At 36.4% G+C, this 22,161-nt stretch overlaps 1 protein-coding gene across 7 annotated transcripts in view; it reads right to left on the bottom strand.

Moving 5' to 3' along the window:
- The window catches only part of Inpp4b (inositol polyphosphate-4-phosphatase type II B), a 765,962-nt gene that overhangs the window by 53,387 nt on the left and 690,414 nt on the right, over positions 1–22,161 (bottom strand). Inside the window, exon 26 of one of the 7 annotated variants that reach the window (XM_063260833.1) lies at positions 12,449–12,488. The exons of the other annotated variants lie outside the window; for them this stretch is intronic. Coding sequence (XP_063116903.1) covers positions 12,449–12,488 — 40 coding nt within the window. The remainder of the gene's footprint in view (positions 1–12,448; positions 12,489–22,161) is intronic. 7 annotated transcript variants of the gene reach the window in all.

Genomic DNA, 22,161 nt, shown 5'->3' with positions numbered 1-22,161 from the left:
AAACCTCTGCCTCCCAAAGTTTAATTTTGAGTTGAGTAAGAGGCAACAAAAATAAAAATAGCATCTAATGAAAGCCTTAGAAAGAAAAGTAAGACAGGACAGGAGAACTCTGTGTGTGGGGGGCACAGGGGAAGAGTGTGTTTGCACGTGGATATGTGGATGATGGGATGTGACTGAATGCTAGTAGGGCCCAGGAGAGGGAGGGAGGGAAGTGGTCCAGAGGAATGAGTACACAGAACAGCTGGAGAAGAGCTTTTCCAATTATGGACTTCACTGTCAACCATAACTGTAACCCCAGGAAAAGACACAAAGCCCACCGAGGGACACAGTTTGATTTTCGCCTATAAGGACCTTACAATATGATCTTTGAAGAGGGTCACACATATCCCAAGGGAAGTTTCAGGTGACTCACTGGGGGAAGAGGACAGTACGAGACTTCTATATTATCAGTATGTATCTCATTCTTAAAATATCCTATTTTCCATACATTCCACAAATCTGCACTAGATTAGTAGGATGGCATATGTAGAGATACCTGCAGTCAGAGCTCGGACTTGGGAATCAGTCCCCTAACCAAGCTCTGACCTTTGTCACTGCTCAGTTAGGTAGTCTTGGAAAAATCAGTAACATCTTGTACCCCACCCCAACTATCTTCTCGGTAAAGTGGTAAAACTAACAGCAATACTACCTTCTTCACAGAAAATGTTTCAAAAATAACCAACAAGTTCTCAGAACAGAAAATACATACAATAAGCATTCCGTACCAGTTGACATTGTGTCATTTCTACATTAACAGCCATACACATCTTGCTAGGATAGCTGAATAATTTTTCCTAGGATATGTCAACAAATAAGGCTGCAAGCTGCTGACCTAGCTGTTGATTCTTACAAGTGGAGAGTAGAGAAGCAGCTAGAGCTGTCTGAAAATGCTGAAAATGTCTCACTATAACCACCATTAGCCCTTTATATCATATGGCATTTGTTTCTACAGTTACCAAAACATAAAGAAAAATTTCAAGCCTGCATATTGTACATGCTTACAAGTGAACATTACTAAATTAAAAGATTTTGGGGGGAAGGAAAAGTTTTATAATTGAACCAATTTGTTATTGATTAACAGCAATCTCTGTAGATTAGAATAGCATGTTAAAATGCCTCAAGCATCATTTTCCTATTTTTTAGTTGTACCTCAAAGCAACAAAACAATTTAGGCTACCATAAAATTTAAAGTCTGAAATTCATAACTGATCATAAAAGCAGATAGGACTGCATACTTGCTTCCTGCTAAGAATAGAACTAACAGTCTTTTCTTCACAGTCACAGATGAATTTTAAGCACTCTACACTGCCAAAAAGCAAAGGATTCATTAAGCAATAGTATTACTAATTTCTTCATCAGAAGATTATGACAAATAATAAAATAGTGGCTCTCTCGCCAGACACTGTGACAATTCAATGCCATTAATTTAGCTAGCACTGGTAGATCACCGTGGAAGAAAATCCCAATGTTTTCTTCTGGGGAAATGAGACAAGATAGAGTGCTTAAAGGAAGTTACTGAATCTGCAGGATAGAAAATGACCATTTCTTTCAAGTTCTGCTAAAGCAATCACTTAACATGTGAACAAATCAAAAGAAATGTATCATTTTTAAGTATATCAATGCCTACATGAGGAGATGCTGCCTTAAATAAAACCCAGCATGTGTGACTTGATGGTATTTGCTCATTTATTCTTCTTCTGTGTCAGTGACTATGCTATGTCGGAGGCCACAAGTCACTATTTGAAGATTTCCTCTCAAATCATTCAGGTATCTTCATATGAAGTTAGAGGCCTCCTAGCTTTCCTTTTTGAATAATTATTATCAGATTTGCTCTTCAGTGTTGTAGTCCTCTAACTGCTGTAGTTCTTCAAGCTCAGCCAAGGAAAATGAGCAACTGAAACCAAAGTGAAAAGTTTTTCCTTCCAACCAGCAAAACAATTTCATCTCATGCTATATAGGACTAATTCAAATTGAATTACTTACTTCAGGTTCAATATGGTTTGATACGGTATGATATGGTCAATATGGGGGCTGGAGATTTAGCTCAGTGGCATAAGCGCCTGCCTTGCAAGCAGGCAGTCATGAGTTTGATCCCTGGTACCGATAAAAGTGAAAAAGACCAAAAAGAAAATAATAATGATATGGTCAATATGACCATATGAATTTAGGAGTCAAGATTGGCAATAACTTACAGAGGTTCATTTGATTTAACATTCGTCTTTGGAGACAATATTAATAAAGCATCATGTCTCAGGACCTGAAATGTGTTTGCTATCAAAATGTACATCTATGTAAAATAAATAGAATGCAGATCTGCTATTAAGAGTTTTGAGATTGATACAAGAATAACAGGGTCAAGGATATTTACAAGTGAAAATGATGCTTAAAAATCTTCTAGTTAAATATATTATATTTAATAGTGGAATAAATCAGTTAAAAAGTTTTCCCTATTTTTGTTGAGCAACAAACAGAAAATAAAGACTCCAGAGGATACAGTTTCCTTGGTTCACAGATTCCTCATATCATACTCCGAGATAAAGGGGGAAGGATATTTCTTCACTTTAGATCAAGGTCCATGAAGTTACATGATTCCTTATAGATTTAGAGACAAATTATCTTCCAAAAGTTTTGAAATACTCTATGTATAATTAGAATATTAAAAGCAGATTCCCAGAACTTTTCAAAAAATGGCCAACCATATAAATGTAGAGGCAATTTTAATGAAAACAATCAAGTATGATATAATTTCCATTGGTCTAGAATTGTGGCCTTTATGGTCAAATCACCAGCCACATTTAAAATGTTTTCTTTTCATCTGCTTTCAGGATCTAATTCAGAATATGGTATGCAAATCACAAGAAGAACTCCAAAATAAAGAAATTACTAAAGAAGACCTAAAATAATATCACTGTTTTGAACATCTGAGTCATTGCCTGTTTCCAATAAGTGTGGGCAAAAGAATGAGCAACTTTGGGCAGTATTAGGCAAATGCCCACCAAGACAAAGAGTGAGTTTCAACCATGGGCCCTGGCTATGATTCTGTACAAGGCTTTTAGGCTGAGGGATGCTGTACACTGGAAAATATTAGAGCATCCAGATAATGACAGCATAGCATGAATATCTGTCACTGAAACAGAGAAAAGTTAATTGGCCTGGAGAAGATAAATGTTTATGGTAAAATGATTGATGATTTCAAACAGACACATGCTGTGTCCTTTAAGGTGTAGGCAACCATGGAATGCAAGGGGAATGTGTGAAGTAGAGACACTTCTAGGGCCATCAATGCCACTAAGTGACAACCATCTTCTAGAGGTTTTATTCATTCCACACAAATGGACAAACTAACCATATTATTATTCCCTTCAGTTCAAAAAGGCTTCAAAATCTGGCAAAGGAGCAGGTGAGGATTTCTACCCCCGTCTGCTCAATGGAAAAGCCACCATCTCTTCATGTTGTGACTGGAATCCCTCAGGCCCAGCTTCCTTCTACTATTCAGAAGCAGGCAGATGTGGTTCCTTTGCAGCTGCAAGATTGGATTCAGTGACCTCTAGAATTACTTTCATCTTTATTTTCCTGTGATTCTTTCATCCTATTAAAATCGCAGTACTCCTGAGATGCACACTTTTTTTCTACAAATAGAACAGGTGACAGTTCAACTGGAAACATTAGGCCAGGGGATTGGGGAAAATCTCATAAAATGCTAAGCATGCTGACGTCCCATTTCTAAAACTGTTACTACTCATTCTGAACTATTTTGAGTTTCACTTTTGATAATTAAAGGAGAACAAAGCAAAAGTGACCAATATAACTGAATCAACTTTTTCTTGTTATCACTCTGTGTCTAATTTTCATATCACAGATTTATAAAGTTCCTAGAAAATGTGAGTATCTTCTCATTAGAGGGTGCAAAGCTTTAAGTTTTCATGGTGTCTAAACATTGTTCCGAAGAAAAAGAAATCATGTACATCCCAACTTACAAGTTAAGGGCAGATAAGAGTGGCCTGGTATAAAATGTGAAAATGCTTTGTCATTAAATGAAAAAAAAATGCAGTTAACAGTACAATTAATCCCACCAGATCATTACCACAGAGCCAATCCCAGTTTCCATTTTGAATTTTAGAATGGAGAATATTTGGAAAAATCTAATATCTTAAGTGATCACAGTACTGAAGCAAAAGCCTAATGAGCTAGAGTTTAAGGTTAGTTCTGTTTGGATTAAAGAAGGTTAGTAGGTGATACGGTTTTTGTAAATATATGTGATACATGATAAAATAAATTTGATATATCCATTTGTACTTACTGTCTATTTTTTACTCTATCTCATATGCTTTGAGGCTGTAGTTTAAAGCATGTGTTCCAGAGATTTTAGCAGCACTGAACACAAGTGTTGCATAAGCTAAACAGATTCATCTTTCTTTCATGATGGAAAATTAGAAGTATCCATTGGGAAGGAGCAATATAGAGATGAGAGGAAAAAGGGTGACAGAGAAGGAAAGAGAAAGTGAGGAAGAATGGGGGACAGAGAGATGGACAGAAAGACAGATGAACACAGACTGTTATGGCTTGTGTCTAGACGTCCTCCCAAAGGCTCAAAAAGACACAGGGTTTATTCAGAGGTAGCAGGATCTAGAGTATGTGATGCTGGAATCAGGGTTACATGGTTACTAAACTGGTCCACCAATTGGCACGGCGTAGTGCTGGCCATGACTAAGGGTGCCCCACCCTAGGTATGAGAGCTGCCTGCCTTAAGGGCAAATAGCTTGGATGGATGTGAAGTGACCAAAAGGGGGTCATGCCTTGTGGCTTGCTTTTGCTGTCTTCTGCCTGCCTTGAGATCTTTCTACTCTGTGATGCCCTCTGCCATGCCATCCTGCCTTGAGGTCAGTTGATTATGGACTGAACCTGTACAAACTGTGAGCCAAAAATAAACCTTTCCTCCTCTAACTTTGAGTGTCAGATATTTAGTCCCAGAAGGAGCAAAGCAAGTAAGACAGAGAGAGCAGTGACTGGGGAAAGGAGGAAGGGACAAAGGCTGGGGCCAGAAGCGTGGAGTCTTGTGCATGTTTCTATGTGCCTGGCAAGGGAGGACCAGAGCAGAAGAGGGGCTTCAGGGTGCAGGGATCAGACTGACCCCGAGTCATGGGCCAGCTCTGCCAACAACTCTAGGGTTTCGAGTTGGACTTTGATGCAGTGAAATGAAGGGGGCTGTGGCACTGCAAGGAACAGGAAACAACCACCACAACAGGGCTGGTGACTGAGGAGGACAAGTATGAAGCCAGGAGGACTGAATGAAAAATAAAGCTATCTTACTCCAGCCTACTTAAAGTGAGGACTTGAATGTGGAATGAAGCCTCTTTAAAGAAAAATTAAAAATAAACAAAACTAAACACAAATATACTACATCTTAGTGGGCAGAGAAGTTTTGAAGGATATAAGCACATGGATATACACCTGGAACTCATTTTCTAGCTACCATATAATTATGCTTTTCTATGTAAAGAAACTACAAAAAGATGTCCTAATTCTAATTGTTTCAAAGTAACAGTGAGAACAAAAGCAAAAGGAGTTCAGTCACTAGAATGCTTTGCAAATCTGTTTGTTGTTGAAGCATTTAAGCATGTAAACAGCCACTGGCTTGCTGTTCTAATTTGTAACTCCATGGAGTTTGAGAGACTTTTTAAAGAACAAATTAATGGGTACAAATCTGAAGCTAGTGCTTCATTTCTTGATAAGCCCAGACAGAGAACAATGATGCAAATCCATCACCACCTCCCTTAACCTGCTGGGCAGCTCATCTCATTGGGAAGAGCACAAATCCAGGGATGCTCATCATAGTCGTTCATCTATGCTATTAGCCAGCAGCCTACTTTATTGTGCAAGTGTCATGGGAAATTAGGCCGATATCAGCGATGGTGAATAAAAATTTAGGCATAAATAATGTGAAAGAAAATCAACTAATGTCCCTCTGATCTAACTTTGTTAATCTCAATTGCTTCTCTTTATGAGCATGTTAACATCAGTCCCACAGAATTATTGTGGGAATTATATAAAGGTATACAACACGCTGTCCAGTAGTAAAAATGAGTAAAGAGATTTAAAAAAACAAACAAATAAACTGTCTTCTGTTTCCCTCCTCTTGCTAAATCTCAGTTTATTTGCAGGCAGTGTGAACCCTGACTAGATTTGCATGCACTCTCTTCTGTGTATCTGCCCATTTTCCATAATGTTGAGCTGTTTTCTTTTTTTCTCTGTAATTTTGAGAGATGTGGGAGGCCTTTTACCTTTCTACATTGTTACTTTCTTCAGTTCAAAGATTTCCATGAGCTTAGCACATTTCACGCTGATGAATTTTATCTAAATACACATGTATTGCATCTCTAGTTAATGCCCAACAGATATACAATCGAACAAGGCTAAGTTTCATTTTGTGTTCCACCTTCACTGATGTCCCCACAAAGCAGGTTCTTCCATCACAGGAAGTGACCAGCCCCGATATTAAACATCCCGGTTCTCAACTCTTCTATATTGTTTACACCCCACATCCATCCACTAAGGAGTCAATTAACCCACTTTCTCCTGATTCTTACATCAACAGAAAGTGTTTTCCTACTCTTTCTTCTCCTAAAGTATACTAACTCTTAAAATTTCCATTTGGACACAGAGCATAGCAACCAATGCACTATCCTAGTTGGATTCTGAAAGCATTTCCTGGAGATTCTGTGGAATGCAAATCCAACTGCATCCAGCTGCCCAAAGGAGGCCAAGCTTTTCAGAACAGCAGTAGTACTTAAGGATGTGCCGGAAAGTAGAAACAGCTTCAATATCAAGAGACCAAAGCTCGTCCTCCTCTCAGGGCAGAAGTTTACCTTCTCTTGCAGCACTATCTCTTAGGTTTTCAAGTTTCTACCTCCCATCATGCCTCTTCTAGGGCATTATGATCTGATCAACGAATCCTACCAAATTCTTTCAGGGATGAGATCCCATGTGTGGTTTTGTTGCACTAGAAAGGAAGGGGGTTGAGTTGAGTCTGACCCCACCCAATATTGGACAACACCACTCCCAGTATTGTGGCTAATCACATATTCACCTTGACTAACTCTTTGAATCAGACAATCAAGGATTCTTGTCCTTACATTTATTACAAAATTCATTATGTCCCCAGAAGGGTAGGGTTGCTCTCTTTTTTAACTTTCTATTACCCAGCTCCTCCCTTTAAGGTCACTGCACCATGGAAACAGCATGATGTGACTATATATCCCCAAAATGTAAGGCTGATGAAAATCTAGAAGAAAGAGAATGGATACATCGAACAATTCTAAGGTTTAGTTTTTGGATACAGTAAGGATATGACTAAAAACAACAACAACTGTATCATCAATATGACAAAAGCAATACATAAAATAGATGTATCAGGAGAGATAACACTCAAGTTCAAAGCACTTTCCAAGTCATCACTAATCTATGACCAGAGATTCAGAGATCAGAGAAGATCAGAGAAACAGACTTTCATATGGACAGCAAAGGCTATAGTTTCAGTGACTAGAGACTGGCTGATCATAGAGGGATGAACACAATATGAAAGGCATGGAAACCAGAAATCTAAGAACATATTTCAAATTGACCCACAGTCTATTTTGGTTATAATGATAAAGCACAAGAAATCAATGAAGGCAGAAAAATTAAACATACAGATACTTTCTTTGCTATTTATGTTTTATACTTTTTCTAAAATAAACATGTATTTTGCAACAAAATACTGAACTACTGTATTTTAAAATGAAGCGTGGCTACATCACCCATGTCTACAATGATGAGAAAAATCCTTAAACTTCTTTCTCAAGGTGGACAGTGGGCATACCCAGAAGACTCAGGAGCCCTCCAGTGCTGTGATTAGCATCGTAGGACAGCACCTGGCAGCAATAAGGTGGCCTGAACCAGGAGTGTGACAGGGGTGGAATAAACCAGAGTCATGGAGACAAGTTAGGAGGCTATTTCCACAGCCAGGGCAAAAAATGATAAGGGCTTCAATGACATGAAAGAGAAGGTGAGGGGGTTACAGTTTCTGAACACAAGAATCCTGTGAAACAGTGTCTGTGAAGTTTAAAGAGAAAAGCAGGGAGAAATGAAAAAAGATTTTCAGATTTTAGAGTGAAAATGCATTTTATCTGCACATCCTAAGTTTAATGCATTGTTTTAGATAAGGAAAAGGAGAGAAGCAAGAAGATGTAAAAAGAATTAAAATGTGTTATAGACTCATACCAACTCCCCCAGATGAGTGAAATCATTTTGTACTGCAAACATGTACTAAAAAAAACATGGACTAATTTTTAAAAAATTAAAATTTCAAGAAAATGTTAGAGAGGTGAAAGAAAAGGTAGGTTTGGATAAAATCTGCACCAAATTCTGACCTGGAATTGGAGAGTTGCACACTGAAAGTGGGCTAATTAGATGAAAGCAGCCATGCGGGAGGAGCTGATGAGGGCGGACAAGGGCTGAAGGCTGAGTTCCAGGGGACAGGGGGACGCCTGCCTTTGGAAGGCTACAGAAGCAGCAAGCAGGCAGCAGGCAGGGCCACAGCAAACAGACACAGACTCAAATAGAGAGGGTCTAACCAACATGCCAGAGGCTGCAGCAGGAGCAAGGAGCTCACAAAGTAAATAAAGGTCACTGAATTTGATGACTGTGTAGCTTGTAGCCTCTGACTCTCAGCAGAATTTTTGGAGCATGCATTTAGAAACAGCTGGCAAATGAGTGCAGAAGCGTGGGAGGCAGCATTCTAGCATTCTAATCTATGTAAGCCATGGTCCTCAGAGCTTGGGCAGAAAAAGGAAGGGAAGGACCGCAGGTCCTCCGAGGGCCAATAGGATTGAGGGAAACTGGAGGATGTGTGGTGTGTGCTTGGAGGCACAGGAGGAATGGTAAATAGGGGAGATGATGGAGGATACGGGATAGTTGGCCATCTTTTTCTTTTTCAGAAAAAAAATAATCCTTATTGATGGAGGATTAGCCACAAAATAGGCACTCACTGCTTAGTAAGCCCCTTGTAGGTTAGCATGCATAACCTCAATAAACATCCCACTCATTGGAGTAGGAGCCTGAGCACCAGTCTCCAGGGGCAGGATTGGAGGACAAGTAGGGGAATAATCAAAATGGAAATTTGTCTTTTTCCATTTAGGGACACGGTCAAAAATTTCTGCAACACATTCTCAGTGGTTTAGTAAGAAGATAAAGCCATTTAGTGCAGTTTCAAATGCTTGCATAGTATTTTACTGTCTTAATGTCTCATAATCATTTTAAACCATTTAATCATGACTATTCAAGAGTTCATTGTTCTTGTGTCCTTTTAATTTACATTAACCATTAATAATCTTTAATTATTTAGCATTAGATTTTATAGGTAACATATTAGTACCAATTATCTTTAGAAGTTCCTATACTGATTCCCACATGGCAGGATCTACTCTGACATAATAAAGTCTTAAAAGATATCCTACTATTTTTTTCTCAACCAGACAGCTACTTCTTCAGTTCTCTGTTTGACACTAAGTATTTATTTTCCTTCCTAAGATTGGTTAGTATCTTCCCACTATAAATTATAGTCATTTGAACATAATTCATCATGGATCTTTCTAACTTTTAATCTTTAAGCCCATTTAAAGACATAGAATACAGTTACATGAACACAGTACATATTTATTATTAAATAGGTTGAGGAAAAGCTGGTTTTAAAATTTCAAGTAGGATTCCTAATTTGCTTAGTCAAGAAATGCAGGGTATGTATTGGGATAAAAATATGCTGAAAATTTAATTTTTAAAGTATTACATGGAAAGACACATTGCCACTTCAAAATACTATCCTTCACTTTGAGTATAGTTACCCTGTCTTTTTGAAGAAGATCTGGAAATCTTTGCTGAGCACTTTAGTTGTGCAGTGGTGCCTGCCTCTGTATCCAGAATACATTCAAAACATCTAACTTTCATGGTCAAAATTTGTTCTTTGGAAAGATCAGAAGTCACACGGTGCCAGACCTGATGAGTCAGTTAGATGAGGCCACGCCGCAGTATTTTACATGCCTGCCTTTCCATTCCCTGACACTTGGCAACAGCAGATTACACTTTTTACCACACCTCATAAAGGAGACTTTTCTGAGGAGATTTTCTGAGGAACTTAAAAGCCTTTTGAAGTAACATTTCATAAACTAACTTTACCCTACATTTTTGATGATTAAAAAAATCTACAGGCTGATATTCTACCCTATAAACTTTGAGAAGGGTTGATATGCTGTGCTCCATCCCCTTTCCAAATCTCGGTTCTATAAAGCTATTATAGCAGGAACAGCAAGTGTGACACATTGCCACTTACATTGTTATCATAAACTGAGGAAGAACACCAAGAAGACGACTGAGAGAGACAGCTGAGTTTTAGAAACAATATTTGTTGAGCATAAAAGATGTTTTAGAGCTTCCTTTCCATTAAATTACTCTACAATCAAAGACAAATAGTGAAACCACCCAAACTAAGCATTGGTCTACAAGAAAAAGGGTTGCTTTGACCTTGGGGATTCATGAGCATCTTCAAAGAAGCTAAGAGGGTGCTTAAAAGATATTTGGAGGTGGGAGAATTGACGCAAAAGAGTAATAAATTCCAGAATTTATTTATTACTATATAGCATGAGCAAGAGCACAATGGAAAGGGAGAGGGAAAGTTGAACACAAGGGATTGTAGGCAGTCTAACTGACCGCAGACTAGGTTTGATAAGAAGAGGGAACATCAAGGGAGAACCGGTTGATTGATCTTGTGATGAGAGACACAGCCAAATTCTAGTCAACTCTGACATGACTCTGGACGTGGCGGGGAAGGATGTGATCACTGTGGAACATTAGGAATGACCTCTGAGGATATGTAAAACAGAATGGAAAGTAAGGGACCACTTACAGACTTACAGTGGTGCAGGCAAAACTCAGAAGAAATCTGGAGTAAAGCAAGAGAAATAAAAGGGAATGAAAGATCACAGATGGAAGACGTGGACGGGTCACTTAACACCCTGGAGGCCATTTCCTGGGAATTATTAGACAAAGATAGTAATTGAAACATATTAAGATGAAGAGGACAGTCGAGCTCTCTCTTTTCCTGCCCTCTTTTGTAACTCTACTTAAGCAGATAATCAGACTGAATCTCATGGCATCATCATTTTGACACTTGCTACAGTGCTCTGCAATAATTCTTTTTTTATTATTATTTATTGAAAATAATTCTTGAAATGGCCCTGTAGCTTGCCAAACAGATGGCCACCAGAAAGAGTATAAAGTATCACTCAGAGACAATCACAGCAATTGTTTAGAGTTAACTTTTTGATTAAAATAAAAAGTGTTTCAGTAGTTTTGTTCTAGTAGAACCGAGAGAATTCCAAGGGCAGCACAGTTTCTTTTTAAAACCATTTTGTTTGTGCTTTGCTGCACATCAGTCAGAAATCACATTCTGTATCGACCATTTTGTTCAATTGGGTGAGACGCAAAGACACAGTTTGGAAAGGAGTATTTTTTCCCCACTTTTGTTTAGTCTCCTTGTAAATTGCTGAAAGCTTTTTTTCTTTCAAGTTAAATTGTTGGCTTAGAAGAGACCCTTAGAGATCATCTGGTCCAACCTCTTCATTTTTCAGATGAGAAAGCAGAGGCCTCCAGAGAAGAACAAGATCTCATTAGCAGTCTACGGGGTGCAGAGCTGTGATGGTGGACAGAACAACTGGATTAATGATTTTCTCCCTCAGCTCCTACAGAGAAACAGTCTCTCCTCTCATGCCCGTTCCTAACACTCACTTTCCCATCCCTAAGTTGCATACATTGGTAAGACACCGAGTCTAGCACAATCCTGTGCAGAAAAGCTCCTGGGGATCAGAAGGGAGGAAAGCAGAAGACCAAGCTTTTATGACTCCTGATTTTTCTGCCCCTCAGCAATCTCCATGGCTCTGGGTTCCTGCACCGTAAAAATTATGATCTGAAATTAGCCATTCTGAACCTGCCACTGTGGCTGTCACTGTGCTAAAGTAGAAGCCATTGAGAATTCTGGGTTATGGAAGAAAGGAAATTAACACTCATTCATAAAGCATCAACTAAGCTCTCCAGAAGTTAATAATAAAAATTACCACCATGCACTGACGGCTTCACAAGTGCTGACCGCATCACATTGTTGATCTCCTTCTGCCTTCCCACCACCACTGCAGGGTACAAACGTCTGTTTTGTAAGTAAGAAACTCAGAGATTTTAGGTAAAATAACCAAGCTTACAGTAGCATTATAAGACAGAGACAAAATTAGAATCTTTTTCCAAATTATAACTGTGTTTTTAACTGTGCTATACTTTCTTTTCTAAATTCTTCACTATGTAAAATTTATGTAGAATTGCAATATACCTATATGGCCGTAGAGTCTACCCAGGACAGCTCAGCGTGCCTAGAATAGAAAAAAAAATGCAGCATTCTCTATAAAGGAAGAACAATTTTTAAATCTAAAGAGCTCTTAATGCGTTCTTAAGCTTAGGTATCCTGGGACAGCCCCACTTCATTCGTAATGCCCAGAAAGTATAGATGAAGAGACAGAGCAGAGTCCCACTGAAAAGATAAAGCATTAAACAGGCAGGCAAGAGGCAGGCGAGGATTTGTGGTGGTATGTTTCTGTGTTTTGCACGATTGTTGTATGAGTAGGGCAGTCAGGTGTTTAAGTGACAAAGGAGTAAGTACAAGAAACAGAGAGACCAAGATTCGAAGAAGGAATGAGGGGATGAAGTAGATGACCAGCAGAGGCAAGAGAATTTTGAGAGTCAGCAGGCAAAGACAACCACTGTAACATGGTATGGTCCTGCTTCGCATAGAAAGGTACGTCAACCATGGGGTGATGCCTGCATATTGTAAATTGTAATTAAGCCAAGCTGAAAATGCATATGATGCACTTTCGCTGTTGTGCATAATAGTTTAGACACACAGCACACTGTAGAGCACAGGCTGCTTATCCTGAAGGTCATGTGGCTGCCGAGTGATATGCTTTTATCTTTGACCACTGCCTAGCACTGTGAAGGAGTATGGTGTCTTACACCATGAGCCTAGGAAAAGATCAAAATTCCACATTTCATGTTTGAAGCACGGTTCCTACTCAATGTTTGTTGCTTAAAAAGTATGGTCAAGTAAAAAACAAAAGAATCATAATTTGAATCATGTGAAGCAAGGAATCCACAGGATACTCTGAAGTAGAGAGACTGAGAGCAGAAAAGCCAGTGAGGAGAATACTGAAATAATCAAGGTGTGAGATAAATAAGATAGGAGCCAGTGGTAGAGAAAAGGTGTCAAAACCAAACTGTAAGATAGTATTAAGTATTAGAGTACAGGCAATTACTTTGAAGGCAATAAGATTCACTTGATGTCCCACATTCTGGTTTGACTATTATCCTCTTTTGAAGTTCTGTAAGGTTTACAATGTTTAGGTTTCATTGGACTTGTTCTCTCCTGTTTTGTTCAACTTTACAATACCTAATGACATAGAAAATTCTTCTTAAGGAAGCAAGAGGCATTATGGTAACCGTTGTTGATAACCTTGTACTCTGTTTTTACCTCATGTGCTATGTCTATCCTTGGTTTTGACTGACAGCTTTGTTTTATCATGTTTGATTTTATTCTCTTACAAAACAAAAAGTAATAAGATCTATGGGAGCAATAAAACCCAAAATGTGTAAATTTTGTTGTAATAAAGAGAGGGGAAATAAAAAGTGCCCAAAAGGATACAAAATCAAGTTTGTTTAGATATGTTATATAGATGACCATATTAATATTTTTGATTGGATCATTGAACACAACTATTTGCAGTCTCACTATTTGAATGTTCACTTTGTATGCTTTGATCCTGTGACCTGAATCACTGTTTCAAAGATGATAGTGTGTAATTTATTAATTGGTGATATCTTACTGTTTGTTTTTTCTTTTGTAGTTCTGTATTACTTGTACCCTTACACTGTTTTGCTTTGTTCTGTTTTTTTTTTTTCTCTTTTTCCTTTTAAATAAAAAAAAAGCCAAATGGCATTGTAAAGGAAGAAATTGTTTCTGGCTTTCTGGTGACAAACAAGCATTTAAGAGGGACATCATTGCTATTATCACATTGGCCCCACCTTGGTGCTTTCCTCCTGGGCAGAGAGGGAATGAGAGGTGCTAACTTACTGTGCTCCTGAAGGGCAAGTACTGAACATGTGTATGAGAAATTGAAGACGTAGGGTAGGTAGAAAATTCATGAACAGGAATCAAAACGCACCGGAAATACTTCCCAGAAACAATAACTGGGATCACATCTTATTACAAAGTTTCTGCATGAAAAAGAGATCTCCAGCATAGTGAAAAGAAAACCCAAAAAATGGGAAAAAATCTTAGTGAACTGTAACTCAGACAAAGGTCTTCTTTCTAAAATATATAAAGAATTAAAAAAAAATCAGACCCCCGAAATTCAAAGACCCAATCCAAAAATGGGCATCTGTGATGAATACACACTTCTCAGATGAAGAAATACAAATGGCAAATAAATACATGAAAAAATGTTCATCACCATTAGTCATTAGAGAAATGCAAATTAAAACCACACTGAGATTCCATCTCACTCCAGAAAGAATGGCCAGGATCAAGAAAACCATCAACAAAAAAATGCTGGAGAGGCTGTGGGGAAAAAAGAACTCTACTGCACTGTTGGTGGGAATGTAGACTGGTACAACCATTGTGGAGGTCAGTCTGGAGATTTCTCAAAAAGCTGAGATTGGAAGTCCCATTTGATCCAGCTATTCTGCTTCTAGGCATATTCCCAGAAGATCTGAAAACATCATACCACAGTGATATATGTGCACCCATGTTTAAAGCAGCACAGTTTGTAATAGCCAGATCTTGGAAACAACCTAAGTGTCCAACAACTGAGGAATGGATAAAAAAGATGGTATTTTTATACAATGGAGTATACTTAGCTATAAAGAATGATCACATTGAGATATTTACAAATAAATGGACACAGATTGAGACCATACTCACAAATGAAATAAATCAAACTCACATGTATAAATACTATATAGTCTCCCTAGTGTAAGAAATGGTAAGAGTATACAAAAGTTTATGGTAATCATGATTCTCCATTACATTGCTTTGAAGCCTCATAATGTTTCCATTCATTAGTTGGAATAGTTTTATCCTGAGTTGTTTGATTGTATTATCTGTGGTGGTATAACAGCTATTTTGAAGAAAACAAGACATTATAATAGCCAGTGCTGAATTATATAAACAAATTTTTTATGGACAATGAAATAATATAGGAACCATTGTTCATTTTCTGTCATTTGGTTTTGAATGCCCTGTAATACTTCCATTTTCTTTAATGGTTTTATACTATTTTGTTATGTTTGATACTATTGGTATGACGGTATGCTCACCTATTTCAAGGAAGGAGACATTATAGTAGCTACTGTTATATCGGGTTGTCTTGCTTAAATTGTTCTATTCTGATCTGCTTTGTTATGTCCTCTTTTATCTTAATCTCTTTAAAATAAAAAAAATTAAAAAAAAGAAATGATGATCTAAGCTACCAAGAAGTTTTTGTAGTAGTTTTTTTTTTAAGTAATTGGAAATCCTATCATCATTTAGCAGAGAAAAGATAGGTAACCTGTCATATGCATTTTAAATGCAGCAAACAGTATCATGACATTGTACATGAATTGTGCTAAGTCAGATTTTATTGGTTGATTTTTTGCTTATAGCAGCACAAGAGCTAAAGATACTGGAGGCTTATACTTGATTTGATATTTAAGGATGTAAATAATGTTATATTAAAATGGTTTATATCCTAAAAGAACATATGCAGTGTCTATTTTTCCTGTAAAAAGTCCCCACATGACTTAAGATATTTAATACCAAAAGCAATGTTTTGTGCACCACTGGATTTGACAAGAAAGTAGTTATTAGTGATCTGAGAAACTAATGGCTTAGAAGTCACACTGCAAAGAAATAGGAAGTAAATAAGGGATTAAACTGAATCAACAGTAGTTGAATGTGTAACAAAAAATGTAAATTACGCATGCCAAAATCTGAAGGAAGAACATAAAGTGAAAAAATACAAGTAATAAAAGTAATCATATGATCTATGATGGATATGCAAGACTTGTGTAAAACACCTGCAGTTGGTCAAAATGTGAGTTTTGTGGGTATGTGGTAGACATTAAATGTATTTCGTTCCAGAAAGGTGAATATATCAATAGGAATTCATTTCATGGTCAAATTAATAAATGACAATTTACGAGAGATATTAAAATGCAAAGTTTGAAGAATCACAGAAGGCAATTCAGATACCACATCTCATTTCTCAAAACCACAAATCAATTAGCAGAAGGTTTTGAGGTCACATCCATGTGAAGTGCCACGGATTTCCAGAGCTGATTTTATGACTTTTCATCAAGTAATAGATGAATATTGTTCAGCTCCAAAGTTGCACAGATAAAATACTTTTCATTTTTTAAACCTCTTTTTTCTGAATGAAAGGAAATAATTTATGAACTCATCTTCCAAGAAGTTGTTTAATGAGTTAAGGAGAATTCACGTTGTGCAGATCCAGACTTAATCTAGGGTTGACATAATATGTTCTTAAATAGAAATATGAAGCAAAATTTTATCAGGTCTCTTATCCTTTGGTTTTCAAGACTCGTGTCATAATGGGTGCCATTTCATTAAAAAGTGTAATCATCTCCATCATTACCTTAAAATATTTCTTACTGCAGAAATATTAATAAATAGGCAATATCTGGTTAAAAACAAAATACAGATTATTAGTTCAAATATTCTTGTATTTCTCTAAATACTGGGATATTTTTATTCTCAGAGGATAACACCATATGTAATACACAGCGGTTCTGTAAATGATAGGAAGATTTTGTTCTGGGGAGTCAGAAAATCTTAGGTTTGAATTTGGCATTTTCTTTTGGTACCCGTGTTACTTGGACATGTTAAACAAATTGGTTAACATTTATTTCAATTTATTTAAAGAGGATTATTAATATCATTTTATATATAGGGTAATTTGAAAGGCAAGTATGTTTTAAAAATTAAAACGTTTAAAACACATATACATAAAAATACATACTTATATTAGTTTAGCATGTTTGTCATACATTGATTACTCTTAGACTTACTACCCATAATTATCAGTCTTACTGTATGTACACGTAATTATTTATTGAATAAGTGACAATACACTATATATTTCTATTAATGGATAATACATCTTGAAAGTTATATAATGCAAATTAGAATTATGTCTATAAAGTTTATAGTCCATAGCAATGATTTCATAAAAAAAGAACATTCAACTATTATTTTTAATACTATGATTTTCTTTGGATTTCATATATAAACAATTCATATTATATTATCCTCTCTTGGTACTTTTTTCTTAAACTTTACAAATCTAAATTTGATGGGCTAGTGGATGGAGTGCAATTTTTTTGAACAATAAAAACTTTCCTTGAAAAATATCGCTTTTAATATTATAGACTTTACAGTGCTAATTTCTCTTATGCTCCTCCTAAATGTGTAATATCATATCTACAACAAAAGAAATGAATCATTTACTTACAATTTATCTTAGCCTATGTGAAATAATCATTAAATTCTCAAAATGTTTTCCTGTAATATTTTCAATCTAAAATCATTAATATGTATTGGGAATTTTATTCAAATATTCGTATCTTTAATAATGATAAGCACTCAACTCCTTGTAATTTAGATAATGATAATTAAGGAGTTTGGGTACAGAGTAAATTATTACCATGTATAATAATTTCTAAAGGGAAATATTATTACTTGTTTATTACTAAATTAGTTTATTTATTCACTAAAGTTACTTATCTAAAATTTATTTCTACAGAAATTGCTACATGATTACTAAACTATAACTCATGTTCTTATGTGTCAATAAATATAAACAAAATCAATTGCATACAGATACTACATAAGTTAAAAGAAATATATAGGTTTCCCCCTACTCCCTCATAATTAGGGATTCATCATATAACATAATAATCTGAAAAATTGTATAGAGATGAATACTTTCCTTAAATTTTAAAAAATTAATTGTATATATATATATATATATATATATATTGATTGAAACTTACAGTACAAAAATTTCTGATGTTCTGATGCATAATTTCCTATATAGGGGTCCAAAAGGATGATAACCTAGGTCAAAAAATTATTTATGGTGATGTTTTCCTAAAACTTCATTATATGTATGTTGGAGGAAATTTAGGAGATAGTGACAGGTTATTTCTTGGATTTAGGTGACTGTTTCTCAAGTTTTTATTGTTAAAAACATATCAGAATTAAGAGGATTCTCAAGTTTCATGTAAAGTATTTGTTTATATCCTATCCACATCCTCCTGTATACTTTAAATCATCTGTATATTATTTAATAATCAAGTGTGATGTAAATGCTAAGTAAGTAGTTGCTACTTTGTATTGTTTAGGGAAGAACAACAAGGAAAAAATTCTGTATCTGTTTAGTTACAGGCACTTTAAAAATATTTTCAATTAGCAGTTAGTTGAATCCATGTATGTGAAACACACAGATATAGACCTTAGATTATACTTTAAAGTAATCTTCTATAATGTGCATTGTGATATGTTTGAGGACATGCAGACCAGAAAAATATTTTTTTTTTCTTTAGGGAACATTATAAAGGTAATGACTGTTAAGAGGAAAATGAGTTAGAAAATGCTGTGCTATGACAGCTGACCTGTTTAAAGCACACATTGAAAACAAGTTTGACTAAGTTATTTGCTCAAATTAGTATCTACATACCAAGGCCATGACTCAGAGAGATGCACAGAAAGTCAGCGCAATTGTTTAATTTTGACAAAAATATTTTACTAGTGCATACACATACATCAAATATCACTTTGTTCTTTATCTTAATTGAGATAAATTTCTCTATTCCTCTTTTCACTTGGTATGATATGAAACATGAGGAGGTAAAATGTGAAGCTCTAGAATCAATCATTTAAAAAGTGGATACTTTATTATTACAAGAACAAATAATACAACTATGCTCATCTCTACATTTTTCTTTCACGGCTTTACTTTGAATAAACTACATAATGACACACTGTATGAAATGAATCATTCACCATTGTGACTTCTTTGGAACCAACACAATATTTTTTTGATCAAGTCAGACCAAGAAGTCTGATTCTATCAGACTCTCAATTATATTTAAGTCTCCTCAGCCATTTTACATGTCTCAGAACAATTTTTCTTATTCTTCAACTATATTTCCAAAAATATGATTTCTTAATATTCTGTGCCAAACAACTATTATATATTATACTTTTAGAAACAGTTGTAGACACAAAACATTTTCAAGAGACAAGACGTGTACAAATAATCCATTTCCCCTGGGGTCCTATAAATGATCTACATAGTCATTTTAAAGATTCTTAAACAAGAAGCATAGGAACTCCATTAATGAGATCTAAACACAGTTATTAGGAAGAAAAGTGCCTAAGGGATATTTTTAAAAATGATAATTTGGTGAATGGAATAGAAGCAAAAGAAGCAGACCTATCAGAGGAAATGAAATTTAGGCTTCTTACTAACTCATGTGGGTACTTAAACTCACCTAACTGTATTGTGTTAGTGAAAGAAACTTCCTAGATAGATGCTAAGCCTAAAGTCTATTCATTTCAGCAGGTCTGTGACTTGTCTGCTGAATTCTAACTTTGAACTCCTAAGTCTTCATGTATCCTGCGTCAGGTACTGATTTTGGTGCTTAAAAGAGGAATGGATATGGTTCCAGCATTCGAAGCTTAAAACTAGAGGCAGTAAAGATGTCTAAACCAGTATCAATATCTAGATGACCATGATAAACACCTGTACGGTGATATTCAACTCTAGCCAAAGAACAAAGGGTCACCATGTAAAAGGTATCACCCAGGGTAGATGTTATAAATATGTGTCACACGGAGAAGAGGGAAGTGTACGGTAGATGAGGGCGTGTGGGAAGAATAGTGACTTCAAGGACCTGTTGTACCAGTCGGAAGAACCAGGATTATAGAGATGGAAACATCCAGGAAGATGAGGGATTCTGTAAGATGTCACTACCTGTAGGCAGAAGATCCACAGATCAGATCTATGTTTTGAAACACAAATTTGGGCAGCTAACCTGGAATACAGGCTTCCTCTAGAAGACACATGAGAGAGGGAATCTGGTAAGGGATAGAATGGCCTTTATCTAAACAAACACTGAGTGGGTGATGACATTCTATGTTAGCGACAGAAGGGGAGGAGCCGCAGTCTCCCCAGTGGTCATCAGATTCTCGCAGAGGCAAAAGTTAGCTTTTACCACAGTCATGGATCAGCCTCTCAGAAAATACTTTAGACATCTTGAGTATTTAAGAATTCACCTGAAGGGCTGGGAGGAAAGCACAGCGCCTGCTTGGCAAGCACAAGGTCATGAGGTTGATTCCCGTTACCGCTCGCTACTCCCCTAAAAAAGAAGTCATCTGAAGTTTCTCATTCCAAAAAAATATGGAAAGGAACACTAAGATATGGATAATTGTGGTAGGATAATGAATTAAGAAATAATTGGTGATCTCTATCAGAAATGATAAATGTTATAATAAGAATATCCAAATTCAGGCCTTTCTTGATGTCTTGTGTTCAGTTCTATTTTTGACATTGACTCTAGCAATCATTCTCTAATTTACTTGGGGTTTTCCTTCTTCCCACTCAAATCTAGCCTTTAAAAGTTTTAAGGTCGTGGGTGTGGTAGCACCTCTCAGAGTGCTAGAATACAGTCCTAGCACTCTGAGAAGCTGTGGCAGAAGCATTGTAAGTTTGAGTCCAACTGATACAGTAAGATAAACTGATAAATAAAAAAGAGGAAAGCTTTGGGTTTATGCCCACAAAGTTTAAAATTTAGTATTTGGTATTAAAATAGGACAGACAAAGGAATGTTTGGATCTTCCTAAAAGCCTAAATAGTCAAATGCAGAGAGCTGCTCAGCTTGTTAGAAATGCTTTAATTCTAATCAATGTAATTTCTTTGTATAGTATTGCTGCCATCCTATGCACTAATTTAGTAACTTCTGATAACAATGTTATATCATTGAAAATAAGTTCTCTGCTTATATTATACGCAGCTGTATCATTCTCTGTTAAGTAAGAAGTAATATAAACTATAACCCAGCTGGCTACCCCGTATACCATGTTATAACATGCCGAACCATCAACCTCTTGGGTTTTGTCTGTTTCTGGAGAAGAGAACACCGTCAAAATAATGTCTGAGCACCGCTGCGGGATCTGAACCGTTTTCTGTGCATGTATGAGATAATCACTGTTGCAAGTTCAAGTTCATTACAAACTCATTTCAAGTTCCAGCTGGGAATTCAACTTAAATTGAGACTGAAATAGGTTTTGTTATCCCTCTCGTGCTGCTCAGGGGAAGATGCTCTGCAGTGATAGGGAGAGCGATTGCTCTGGGGCTGAAGACAGTCTGCAATAGCTCACCGCACAAGCACACACGCAGTAATCTAAAACAGATCACTCCATAGACAGTCCGCGGGGTCTTGTTCTCCTCATTCGTTGAGAACCAACTTAATCATGGGTGTCTGCTGATCTGGAATGGAGATCCGCATCATTTAATACTTCTGACTTGTACTAAAACCAGTGCTGGGATTGAGGAAGGGTGAATAATTGTAGGAGATTCCTAACTCATGCTCAAACACTGGCACAGATAATGACACTGCTAGAAGTATTTGGGAGAGGCAGATAGCAATGCGCACATGGGACACTTAACCTTTACTGTGTATGCTAGTAAAAAGGGTAAGTGAAGATGTCTGGGCCAGTGTTACCTTATTAAAATTATCTGTTCTACTGAACTGGTATAAATAATTTTAAGTTAACTAATTTCAACCACAACCATGTGTAAGAAACACAAGCATGATCAAGAATATACATATATGGTGAAAGCCCATTTATTACTATGAAACTTCTATATCGTTTTAACTTCATTATTGTTTAAATAACTTCATTATTTCTAAAAATGTATTTTGTGGTCCTAC

This window comes from Cavia porcellus, unplaced genomic scaffold, assembly GCF_034190915.1.
Source record: "Cavia porcellus strain 051 isolate PalLab524CR breed Dunkin Hartley unplaced genomic scaffold, mCavPor4.1 scaffold_14, whole genome shotgun sequence".
NCBI classification, from domain to species: Eukaryota; Metazoa; Chordata; class Mammalia; order Rodentia; family Caviidae; genus Cavia; species Cavia porcellus.
The sequence above is the reverse complement of the archived record's forward strand: the minus strand, read 5'-3'. Positions and strand labels throughout refer to the sequence as shown.